This window comes from Macrotis lagotis, chromosome 1, assembly GCF_037893015.1.
Source record: "Macrotis lagotis isolate mMagLag1 chromosome 1, bilby.v1.9.chrom.fasta, whole genome shotgun sequence".
NCBI lineage: Eukaryota > Metazoa > Chordata > Mammalia > Peramelemorphia > Peramelidae > Macrotis > Macrotis lagotis.
The window spans coordinates 274,009,972-274,022,869 of NC_133658.1; the positions used below are offsets into that span (position 1 = coordinate 274,009,972).

The following is a 12,898-nucleotide window of genomic DNA, read 5'->3' on the forward strand; positions in this document are numbered from 1 at the left end:
TTATATCTTTGAAGAATTCTGAAAAATCATCCAATCCCCTACATTTGAAGACAGGGAAATTGAGGTCTAGAGAGGTAAAATAGTGCACCCAATAGCATGCAGTTAGTAAGCAGTAAAATAAGGTCTTGACCTCAATTCCCCTGATGCCACCACTCTCCTGGTAAATAAAGCTACAACTAGGATCTGTAGCTTCACTTCTCTCTCCCTTTTCCAGGTCCAACATGTTTCATGCAGCAGTAATCATGGTTCCTCACTAACCTCAGCTATTTGGTCCAGAAGCAAAACCATGGCGGGGGGGGGGGGGCTTTTCTGAGTACAGTCCAGCATTGTTAGCAGTGAATCATGGAGTGCCAGAGGAAGGCAGAACCTCAAATGGATGGAGAGGGATCAGCAGCCCATAATATCTCATCCTAGATCCTAGGCTATCTTAGAGCATCTAATAACTGCTATGGGCTAGAGCAGAGTTAAGTGTGTGCTTCAGGCGACAGGTGGTTGGGGTTGGAGTCACACTCTGGGATTTGCTCTCCTCAGACTTCAAAGTCTTCCTGCCAAAGAGGCAAATCTCAGCTTTTGGAGGGAGTTACATGCCTTCTCATACATGCTGTAACTTTCTTCCTTCTTCAGCATATGCAGAGAACATCAGGAAAGGGACAAGGAACCACACAATTCAGAAGACGCAGCAGTATAAAAAGTCTTATAGCCCAAGATTAGGAGGATCTAAGGTCCTAAGCCTAAAGATCAGTAAAAACGCCTTTGAATTTTCCTAAATCATTTGCTTCAAAAGTAGAGATAGTACCACTTTTAATGCTCTAATTACTGACAAATAGCTGAGAACATCTGGGTGCCAGGATTGCTGTAGGGAATAGACCAAAACGATGATGAGGCAGCTTGTCACCATCATGTGACTCATTTCCCTTAGTACCCAGGTCCTGAGAGACCCAGCTGTGTTATTAAACACAACCTAGTATCTTGAAAACATATTCCCTTGGGCCCATCCACCCAACTCCAACACCCATTCCTACCCACAGAGACCCCTGGAGACAATTACAGATCCCTTGCCTCTACTACCTAACCCAATAAGTCCCATCACTGTTGGTGAAAAGAGCTCCCTCGAGCTGAGTGTTCTGAAGTCAGCCATGCCACAACCCTTAGTCAGGTACCAAGTTCTCCTCAGTCTTAGACTCATCTACTCCTAGACTTTTCTATACACACATATTCCTGTTTTCTGCTCAGAAGGACAGAAGGCTATTTAGCCTAGCTAAGGTGGACAGGGAATAGTAGTGTTCTTAAGTCCACATGGAACAGAAAAGCAAGACTTGACAAACTCCCAGGCTTCTTCTATTTCCCCACCCCCATCCAGCAGCTGCTTCAAGGTTCCATCGCCAGGGCAGCTTCCCCAGCCTTGGCAAAGGGCAAAGTTGCAGTGTGGCTTTTTACATGCACTCGAAGCCTCCATTTCCTAGTAATGCAACCTTGTGAAAGAAAAACCTTCCCCAGCTCAGCATCAGAAAATGGAGTCAGGAAGCTCAGTCAATCAGCTATTAATAGTAACTCTGAGTCCTGCATTTTCTGCCTGATCCCTGGGAGAGGTGAAGAGCTGCCCAGTCCATCAGTATTTTGGGTACATCAGCCTCTGCCTTCATTTGCCAGATAGGAATAGTTGTCTGGGGACCTCAGGAGTTTTGTGTTTATGAGCATAATAAAGAATATTCTGAATATCAAATTAAATAAAACCAACAAATTCATCAAATGCCTATCACCTACAAGGTTTATTCTGAACATCCCAGAATACAACCATCCTGTTTACTAAGTGGGTAGCAAACAAGTCAGATGTAATTATTGTGGAAGGCTATTCTGGTTCCTCTGCAGAACAAACCCAACAGCAATGACAGCTAAAGGCTCCCACCTCCACTTGCAGCCTGAAAAACTCAGCTGCAAAGTGACAAACAACCAGATCTGGCTCCAAGGGACACAATACTGAGGTGAGTTCCCTAATCTTAAGCCTTGTTCTGTGGTACAGACTGGGGACTCAGAGCTTTGGGGCCCAGGCTGTCCTACTGCTGCTTTTTTTTTTCCAGGCAGAACCCAGGAGATAATATCATAGACTCATAGATGCTAGGTTTCATTCATTGTGTACTTAACATACAAAGCCACACATTAGTCCTTCCTTCAAAAGAGGTAAAACAAGTCCCAGAATAGAGTGGGATCAAGCCTAATGATCTGTTGACTGTGAGCAAACCAGGCCCCTGGTTGGTAGGGGAAGGGGAGAGGAGAAGAGAATAAGGAAGAAGAGAAAAAGAGGGGGGGGAGATGGGAAGGTGAGAGGGAAGACAAAAGGAGAAGGTGAAGAAAGAGAAGAAAAGGAGGGAGGGGATGAAAGTGGAACAAGGAAAGGAAGAGAGTAAGCAGGGAAAAAGAGGGAGAAGAAGAAAATATAGGAATAAGGGAAAGGGGATAGAACAGAGGGCAGGGTAAAGGAAAAAGTAAGGGGAAGGGGAGAAGAAAGAAGAGGAAGGAAAAAGTATATTAGTAGGAAAGGAAAAGAGTAGACAAAAGAGGAAACAAGGAAAGATAATAGGGAGAAGAGGGAAGAAAGTATAGGAGTAGGTAAATGGGAGAGGACAGGGGAAAGAAGGAAAGGGAAAGGAAGGAAAGGAGATAGAGAAGAGTACAGAAGCAAGTAGAGGGAAAGAGAAAGAGGAAGGAGAGAGGGAAAGGAGGAGGAAGAGAAAGAGGAGAGAAAAGGAAAAAACAGGAGTGAAGAGGAGAGAAGGAAAGAAGACAAGGGAAAGAAAGAGAAGGGAATAGAAATAAGGTGTAAAGGAGAGAGGTGACTGGGAGTGAAAGAAGTAAAGAGAGAGAAGGGGAAGATGAAAAAAGGAGAAGAGAAGAAACTGGGATGGGAATAAGAAATAAAAGGGAGGAAGGGGGGGAATATGATGAGTAATGGAGGCAGAAGAAAATAATCACTATGGTCTTACCTCTGCAGCCTCCTTTTCAAATTTTTCAATGGTCCTCTTGTCAATGCCCCCACACTTGTATATGAGGTGCCCCGTGGTAGTGGACTTGCCTGAATCTACATGGCCAATGACAACAATATTGATGTGGGTCTTCTCCTTACCCATCTTGAAGGGTGTCTGCTGGGGGCAGGGGATGGGGTCAACTCAACCAAAAGGGTTAGGATACTGGGTGGGGCAGAAGTACTTCAGACAGTGGAAACTGAGCCGACTTTCTGTGTTGGCTGAAAGAAAAATAGGTAACAAAGAGGCTCAAAAGAGTCCCCAACAAAAGCTCATCCAGGACAAACAGCTCTAGTGTTGGCACTGGCAAAGAATCAATCTCTCTCTCTCTCTCTCTCTCTCTCTCTCTCTCTCTCTCTCTCTCTCTCTCTCTCTCTCTTTCTCTCCTGCAAGAGAATGTTATAGAGAGCCCTGAGGGCATTTCAGTTCTCTCCAGTAAAAATAATCCAGGTGGAGAATCTTGGAACCCAAACAAGCAAATCATGCAGCAACCTACAATCAGTGCAGACTGTCTCACTAGCTGCGGGTTCAAGAACATTGGACAATTGGGTCCAATGAAACCTGAACTCATTTAAACTCATTTGGGAAAAGGAATAAAATGAGAGATGAACACCCCCCCCCATTCCCACCCCAAGAGTGAGCCACACAATCTTCCTGGACCCAGTTATTCCAGGGAACCAGAGAGCGGCTTTGTTCTGTCTCATGGTAATGACTGAGCCCCCTGGATGCCAGCTCCAAGAACCTCCATCTACCCTACAACCTTCCATTTCCACCCCACCCCCAACTCCCCATACCCTACACATACATAGTGCAAGGGTCAAGAGAGATGGAGCTCAAGGGAAGGCAAGCCAACAGTTCCAGGAATGGGATTAAGTTCTACCTTCCTCCCATACAGCTAAAATAGACTTTATCTCCTTTTGATATATATATACATTTTCCTTGATGAGATTTTCAGGGATGCCATCCTCTCTTCCCACCAAACCCCAAAACAAACAAACAAACACACACACACACATACACACTCCCCTTAAATCAAGACTGTTCTGGAAAGGGAGCCATTTTTCTTCTCTTCCTGCACCATGATTTCCTAAAGCATTATTGGTAGGTTATGACCTGAGTGACAATATGTTGTCCAGATAAGGACACAACTCAAAATAGCTTCGGCTCTGGCCCTTTCTCCTTGGATCTGAGCTGAAGGGTCAGGGCTAGCCAGAGGAGCCAAAATATTCAATCGTTCAAGTATGCTTATCTGGGGTCTTACTGACTCCTGGTTAGAAAGAGAGGAAGACTAAGGATGCTCCACAATGACTCCTCAGCAGGAATTAGGGTTAGGTCCTAGCCTAAGCCATCCAAAGTTGGGTTTTGTTAAGATCTAAAAGGTGCCAAGGATTTAGGAGGACAGAGTTTGTTCCTAAATCCAAGACACCAAAGTATGACAGCTCCCTAGAGTCCTGTCAAAACCTCTCACTCGTCTCACCCACATTATTTTTTAATGTTAAAGATATCCATCTTTTCAGATTTCTCCACTGTAGCTATAGGGGGGAGAGAGGAAGAGAGACAGAGAGAGACAGAGACAGACAGACAGACAGACAAAGACCCACACAAATTCAGGTACACAAATAAACACAAACACACACCCCAGAGAAGCCTAAGATATTCGTGGGAGAATGAGTGGGCACCCCGAAGGATTGGTGGAGGGGAGATTGGCAGGGGTATTTTTAAGTTCCCAGATCAGGTCAGTCTACAACCCCACCCCCACCCCAGGCCACCCTATGTCCCTCCACCTCTTCACCCCACTATCCATCTCACTTCAGCCTACCATTCCGAGAAATCCCCAGCCACTGACGAGCAATCTTACCGGGAAAGCAGAGGTGACCCTGGAGCGGCCCTGATCCCAGACCCTTCCTCAGGGCCAAGCAAAGGGACCGCCCTCTGAAAGCCGCAAGGTCAAGGCTGCCTCTACTTTTGCTCTATGCGCTCGTTGGAGTTGCGGCCCCGGGAGACTCAGCAAGGACTCACCTCGCTTTCAGAACGAGATAAACAAGCTGCGACGCAGCTCGACCCGTCTCGGGCCGCGGCTGCTGCCCCCCGCTCCCAGATCTTGCAGGTGCCCACACCCTGCTCTCTTCTCCGCAGCCCCTAGGTCGGGGGACTAGATGTAGGGAACCCTACCCCCCCGACCCTCCCCCCAAGATAATCCACCTCTGCGCCTTCCCCTTCCCCGGCTCCATCCTCACTTTCTCCCGTCCTGGACTCCTGCCCCTCCCAGTCCCCGGGGATCTGGGGCAGAGGCGAGGGGCTGCCCTCATTGCGAGGAGGCCTCCCTAGGGGAAGGGAAGGGGGCACAAGCGATCTTACCCGGAGCTGAGGTCTCAGCCAGAGGGACTGGCAGCGCCGGCTCCGGCGGTTTTATCTCCCTAGGAGGGGGTCCACCTATTGACGGTGACGGCGCAATGCAGTGACCCCCTGTACTACAGCAATGCGGTACAGGGCTGGAGAGATAGGAGGAGGCGGCGGCGGCGGCGGCGGCGGCGGCGGCGGCAGCCGGGGGCGGGAGGGGGGAGGGAGGTTGAAAGAAGGAGGGAGGAGATTCAGGCTGGATGGAGACACCGAAAGAAAGAAATGGAAGGACAGAGAGAAACCCAGAAAGCAAAAGGAGAAATAGGGAGAAAGCGCGCGCGCGCGAGAGAGAGACAGGAAAACAGGGAAGGGGGAGAGAATGAAATTAGACTCTGTTAGATCGACAGAAACAGGGACAGTCAGACAGAGACAGACAGAGGCAGAGGCAGGTTAGTCGAGAAGAGGCAAGGGGAGGGCTAGAGAGAGTGGATTGACAGGTTAAAGAAAGAGGCCAAAAGGACCCTGAGGACAAGGTTGATGACACAATGTTAGGCTAGTAGATAGTAAGGCACAGGAGGAGGACATCGATGGAGGAAAAGGAAGAAACCCTAACAAGAGCAGAAAGAAAGCCCAGGGGCAATTCAGGCTGACTAGTAGGCTTGTGGCCCGACTTAATGTGCATCATTCTAACCCCTAGAATTGAGATAGTGTGAGGCTGGCCTTCAGGGATGGCAAGTGTTCCGTGGGTACCAATCCCTACTACCAGAAAAGGCTCTCCTACTTGAATCCTTCATTCACTCATTTAACAATTATTTACTGAATTCCTACTTTGTGCAAGGCCTTGTGTGATGTTTCATCACATCAAGTTAACTTGGCATTGTCTGCGTAAGCATCCTCAAGTCACTTGGTGATTTTCTGAGACTAAATTTTAATTCCAGGCTCTCTTCTTCTACCTTCCTACATAGCAACAACCTATGCCTGCTTCCTTCCCCCAATCAGTCAATGTGAGCTCAAGGAATGCAGGATTCTTTCATTATTAACCCTGATAAAATATAATGAGGAAAGGAAAGTCTGCTTATGCTGAAAGGGGGAAAAATAGATTGGTTTCCAAAGGCAAAAGGAAAAGATTTTTGCATTATACTCACTAGAATTTTCTCTATCACTTCAATTAAATGAGTCTAATATACATCCCAGTCCACTTACCATATGTTTTAAAAGTGGAATAGGACCATAAATTTAAAAGGAACATCAGAAATTACCTAGGCTACCCCTCTCATTGTATAGATGAGGGAATTAAGATCTAGATTGGGGAAATTATTTGATCAAGTACACACGGGTAGTAGGTTACAAAACTGTAATGCAAACCCAGGTCCTCTGGACTCATAATTCAGTTGTTTTGCTGTCATACCTTGCATTTACAAGCACTAAGATATTTTGGATGGGAGACAATCAGGTTTAAATGATTTGTCCAGAATCACATAGCTAGTAAACAACTGAAGCCAGATTTGAATTCCCATCCCTTGACTCCAGGGCCAACTACACTACCTAACTTCCTTCCTTTAATACATATTTTGCTCAAAGACTAGAACATACAATCTTGAAGCCTTCCAGTCATGGAGAATAGTATTGTACTTAAGACTATAACCACCTCAGCATTTCGGCACTTCATTTATTTTTTTTTCTCCCTGACTAGTTTAAGAACACCTACTTATTAAACACCTACTGTGTGCTGAGACATATAAGACCTGATTCCTGACTTCAAAGAGTTCATACTCTTGCTAGGAAGGGACATGCATAGGTGAGAAAAAGTTGAAGAAATATGACCAATGTATAAGAAAGAGAATAATTGTATTTAACAAGAGTTAATTGCCCGACATGCGCATGTGTGATTGTTCAGTTCATCCTCCATTCTGAGAAAGTTTGTCTACAATATTTTTCAGGTAATGGAGGAGTAGCTGAGTTTCCGTAATGATGAAGAACAAAATCATTCCCAGTAGTAATAGAATGTCCTCTCAAGATCCCTTCCAGGGCTCGGATGAAGATGCAAACAAAGGTTACAAAAAAGAAAACTATTAAAATCCTGGTCACCAGAGCAAAGGCAGTGTGATGGGAAGAGTATGGTCCTTGGAGTCAAAATCTAGACATCCAATACATATATACTACTTTTATCTGATTGTACTGCATTCTCAGAAATATGGTGAGAAAAATATTTTATTATTTTTCAAACAATAAGCACAATAGGAACTATTATTATTGTTGTTGTTGTTATTGTTATTGTTATTGGGATAATTGGTAGTTTTTAATGCCTTCCATCCAAGAACCTCAGACCATTTAGTTTGAGATCAGGCTACCCAATTGTTGTTTTGTGGGTTTTTTTTTTTTTAATGAGTGGCCTACTTCCATCTAACAGAAGGGTGACCTCACCTCTTATAAAGTCTGGTCCTCTATGACATGCCATGTCACCACAATGGGAGGTAAGGCTCAAAGAGGAAGCAAAGGATGTGGGATTTAATTAAAGTGGCTTGGCTCCAAAACAAAAGCTAGAAATGAAGCACCATCTTTGGCATCGGTACCTTCAAAGGAACCTTATTGTGGCTTATGCTTCCATTCAGACCCTGGAGAGACCTTGATAATCTCAAGGAAAGTCTCCCTCCTGGCATTATAATGGGACAATTCAATGAACAGGTTAGGGACCCCTGAGTTCACTGTTTCCTTCAGGCAACACACTGAAGCTGGATACTGCTGATTTAAAACACTCCTCATAAATGCAGTCAGGCTAAATGAGGAACATTGCTATCTCTGGAGTTGGAGGAGATGGATAGCACCCAGCTAACATCAGCAATAATGAAGGCCATTGCATTCATTGGCAAGAGCAGTCAGAGCAGGTTAAACTCATTTTGGTCTGTACAGTCAGCAGCCATTGCTGAGTCAAAAGAGAATTATACTATTTACTAGTTTAACTGTAGAAGGGAGGCAAGTTCAAGAATGCATAGGGGATGGGACTGGGTTCAGACCTAGTTCAGTACTTGGGCAGGATCTGGCAAGTTGGATTCTAGGCTCTGTGCTGGTCCAGGACTCAGGGTTAAGGTTCTGATCTTTTGGGTTTTTAACTCTAGGGGCTGGGCTTTGGACTCAGGAGTTAGGGCTCTGGGAAATCAGGCTGCAGTCTGGTCTCTGGACTTAGAGGAAGAGCTGAACTGTGTTAGACTAGCTTCTGGATCAGACTGTTTTTCTGGAAGCTAGGCTAAGAGTTTAGAAATATGAATTGGAGAGTGAATTGCACTCTAGGTGATGAGTTTGAGGGGCTGGACTCCAACTCTGCATTACTGAATAATCAAAGTGGTTGCTATAACTGACCTGATGTAGCTATGGGGTACTGAAGGAGCAGCAGTAGCATTTGCTTTATTCACATTCATGCTGCTTACAGTTGGCAAAGTAGTTTTCTCATCACCATCCTAAGGACAGTATTACCCCCATTTTGCAAATGAGAAACAGGCTCTGAGAGACTAAATGATTTACCTAACTAAACAACATCCAAAGTTAGATTTAAATGCACATCTCTTGACTCTTAAATCCCATACTTATTTCAATAATGATTATAATTTGAGACAACAGTACAAATAAATGATTCAAAATGATCAGTTTTAGTATAATACCTGGACCATGCTTACTGATCCCCCACATTATTTACTAAATCATTTCTTCTGAATGTGACATATTTGTAGTCAAGAGATCTGGGTTCAAATTCTGTCCCTGTCTGACATTAAGTCACTTCCTTACTTAATTCCCAATAAATGGGTACTAAGTAAATAAGGATTAGATCATCCCTAAGATCATTTATGGGCAGCTATAGTGGGTATCTATAGGTACAATGGGAAAAAAGTGCCAGTATTGAAGTCAGAAGACCTGAGTTCAAATCCAGCCCCAGACACTTACTAGTTGGGCAAGTAACCCTTTTTGTTTCAGTTTTGCCATCTGCAAAATGATCTGGAAAATCTTTGTCACAAAAACCCTAGATGGGTCTCAAAGAGTTAGATATGACTGAAACAACTGATCAACAGCAGGGTCACTTCTAACTTCAAAACCTTGTGATACTATGATCTGGAGTAAAGTTATAACCCTGAAAGTCAGTGCTTTATAACAATCTGAGTCTCAAGACTCAATTTCCCCATCTGTCAAATGACAATAATAATGATTACCCTTTATAATTTGCAGAGGTGTTGTAAAGATCAAATGAGATCAGAGATAAAAAGTGCTTCTCACACCTTAAGGCTCTGTATAAATGTGAGCTATTATTGTTGTCTCATTTGAATTCAAAAGGACAAAGGAGGCCAGAGTTAAAATTCCTGGAATATTTGTTCTCTAATTCTGAGGAGAGATGAGATTTCATTTGAAAATACTTTAAAGACTGGGACCCTAATATTAAGTTAATGGAGTCAGGACTGATCCTCTACCTCTAAGGGAGAACTTCCCCCAAACTTCTCAAATCCTACAGCTTTCCCATAAAGGCATAGCTCCCTTTCCTTATAACCAGTCACCAATCACTTCTCTCACAATACTCAAGGCTAGCAAAGTGCTAGCTGAGCCTCAAAACAAACTTGTGAGGTAGATACTGAAAGTAGAAGCAATTCACAGAAGAGAAAACTAAGGATCAGAGAGATTAAATGACTTGCATATGCTTAAACAGTTCTGCCACATCCATGACAATCTTATGAGTTAAGGTTCTCTGGGATTTTGAATACTAAAACAAACAAACAAACCAAAAAACCTGGGACAAAGGCTTCCAGGGAAAAGGCCACTAGATGGAGCTGTGGATAGAACACTGAAATTGGAGTCAGGAAGGCAGGAGTTCAAATTCTGCCTCTGATCTGTACTAGCTGTGACACCTTGGGCAAGTCATTTCCCTTCCTGCTTCCTTATATAAATTGAGTTAACAATAGCATTAGGTAATACATGAAAAACATTTTGCAAACCATAAGGTGCTATTATTATAGATCTTGGTCCTTACAAGTTGTCTTCATCAAAGGCAGATATCTTTATTTAAGAGAGGAAATAAGTATTATAGATTTAGTGCTAGAAGAAGGAATTCCAGAAACCATTTAGTCCAATTCCCTCATTTTACAGGTCAGTAAATTGAAAGGTCCTGAGGAGTTAAATAATTTGTCCAAAGTCATTCATGTGAACAAGGACCCTCAGACACAGCATCAAAACCTAAGTCTTTGGAGGCCAAAGTCATCATTTGTCTCACTATACCACTACAAGAAAAACAGACAAATCCTGAAGATTTCTTCTCCAGTCTCCACATCCTAGTTTTCAGAAACAACATATATCTTCTGTATCTTGTCCTGCTCCCTCAGGCATAGAAGACAGCTGTAGCAGAGCTGTTCTCCAAGTGTTCCATCATGTGTAGTTTGGGGAAGCCAGGCAGTTTCATCTCAGAGTGTGATTGATGCTCCTCTTAAGCCCCTCCTTCTTTGGAAGTCTCAAATCATTCTGCTCTTCCAAAATGAACATAAAGATCACCTTCCTCTAATAGAATTCCCTTGCTTGATGTCATTTACTTGCTCAAACATCATGAAGTCAGATTTCATGAAGCCAGCATTTGTCCCACTATGTCTTACTGTTGCCTCAACACAAGAAATATTGGGCTTCCCAAGATTTCTTCTTCAGATTCCATATTCTAATGTACATTTAGGGTTAGAGTTAAAGTGGAGAGACATTTAGGATTAGGGTTAGTGTTGTGCTCAGTTGGTGGTGTAGGTTGCATTGCATAAATGGGTATTGAAAGGTAGGACACCCAACCCTCCAGAGTCTCCCAGTGGCTTCCTATTGCCACCATGATCAAATACAAAATCTTATGCTTGGTATTTAAAGTCCTTCATAACTTCACCCCCTCTTATCTTTCCAGTTTTCTCACACCTTGTTTCCTACCACATACTCTATGATCTCCTGACACATACTTTATGATCTCCAGGCAGTTGCATCAATAAGGCACTTCTCTCTGCTCCAGAACATGCCCTCTCTGACTGGAATGTTTTCCCTCCTCATCTGTGTCTATTGGCTTCCTTTATAGCCCATCTTAAACCCATTTCTTATAAGAAACTTTTCCAACCTCTCCTAATTCTAGTGCCTTCCCCATCTCTTTCCTACTTATCTTATATAACCTATATATGTTTGTCCTTTACTTCTCATTCATCCTGTATATAGCTTGCTGCTTGTAAATATTTCTGTACTTATTGTCTTCACTATTAGAGCATGAACTCCTTAAGGGCAGGAACTATCTTTCATCTCTTTTTGTACTCTCAGTGCTTAGCACAGTGCCTAGTACATAATGAATATTATATATGTTTACTAACTGACTGACACCATAACTGATGAGGGAAAAGAAGAGAGAAGAGCCCTTTAACAATCTCTCCCTGGGGGGTGCAGCTAGGTGGCACAGTGGATGGAGCACCAGCCCTGGAATCAGGAGTACCTGAGTTCAAATCCCGCCTCAGACACTTAATAATTGCCTAGCTGTGTGGCCTTGGGCAAGCCACTTAACCCCATTGCCTACTGAAAAACAAAAAAAAAAACCAATCTCTTTCTGGGTTATGACTATTCCATGTTGTGACAGACAAGCCTCCCCACCCAGGTCAATGTTAGCATGTGCATTTGTGTGTGTGTGTGTGTGTGTGTGTGTGTGTGTGTGTGTGTGTGTTGAGAAGAGGTACAGAAGACAAAATGTCTCTCTAGAACTACCAGAGGATTTAGTGTCTCAGGGACTGGTTTTCCCTATATAGTCTCTCAGTGTGAAACATTGACTCAAGATTGAGCTTCAAATCTTCACTTTTCCTCAGAATCTTTCCTCTTTCCTTCTATTGTCTTCATCCATTTTCCCTCTCCCCTTTCCCAATACATGATGGCAACCAATTAATCATAATGTGTTTGAACTGAAAGGAATCTTTAAAATTATCTAGTTCAATCTTCTATTTTCCAGATGGAAGCCAAGTCCAAACAGGAAGTAGTCAGTGGCTCACAGTCATACAGATACCAAGCAGCTAGGCAAGGATTTGAAACCAAGTCTTCTGACACCAATCTAACACTATTTTCCCTAAATCATGTACTCAACTGACCACAGGAAGACCTGCTTTGGGATGTTTGCTCTGATTTTCACACACTTATTAGATTTCCTAATTCCATGTGCCACAGTCTTTCTACCAGACCATGCAGCTCATGGGACTTTGTTTACTAGTTAATACTTAGCAGGTAGATAACCCAACTGGCCCTGGAGTCAGGAGGACCTGAGTTCAAACTTGCCTCAAACACTTGATACTTAATGGTCACTGGATCCAGACAGACAGCTCTGAAGGAAAAGTGAGGCTGGTGACTTATCACAGCTCTCCCTCACTCAAGTCCAATTCATATGCTTATTTCATGATACCACAATTTTCTCCCAGAACAAAGGACCAACATAATCATCAACACTGATCCAGCTCTAGTTCATATTATAGAGAGATTAGAAGTCTGAGAATTTCATGAGGAGATTGAGTATAGCT

At 43.5% G+C, this 12,898-nt stretch overlaps 1 protein-coding gene across 2 annotated transcripts in view; it reads right to left on the minus strand.

Annotated features, from left to right (window-relative positions):
- The window catches only part of EEF1A2 (eukaryotic translation elongation factor 1 alpha 2), a 29,188-nt gene extending 23,673 nt beyond the window's left edge, over nucleotides 1–5,515 (minus strand). The window contains exons 1-2 of one of the 2 annotated variants that reach the window (XM_074210465.1): nucleotides 5,379–5,515; nucleotides 2,982–3,241 (exon numbers count right to left, since the gene is read on the minus strand). In XM_074210465.1, the coding sequence (XP_074066566.1) occupies nucleotides 2,982–3,125 (144 nt within the window). In that variant the 5' untranslated portion in view covers nucleotides 3,126–3,241; nucleotides 5,379–5,515. Of the gene's footprint in view, nucleotides 1–2,981; nucleotides 3,242–4,878; nucleotides 4,969–5,378 lie in introns of those variants that run through there. The other variant, XM_074210466.1, reaches the window with a different exon arrangement.
- Nucleotides 5,516–12,898: the final 7,383 nt, after the last annotated feature.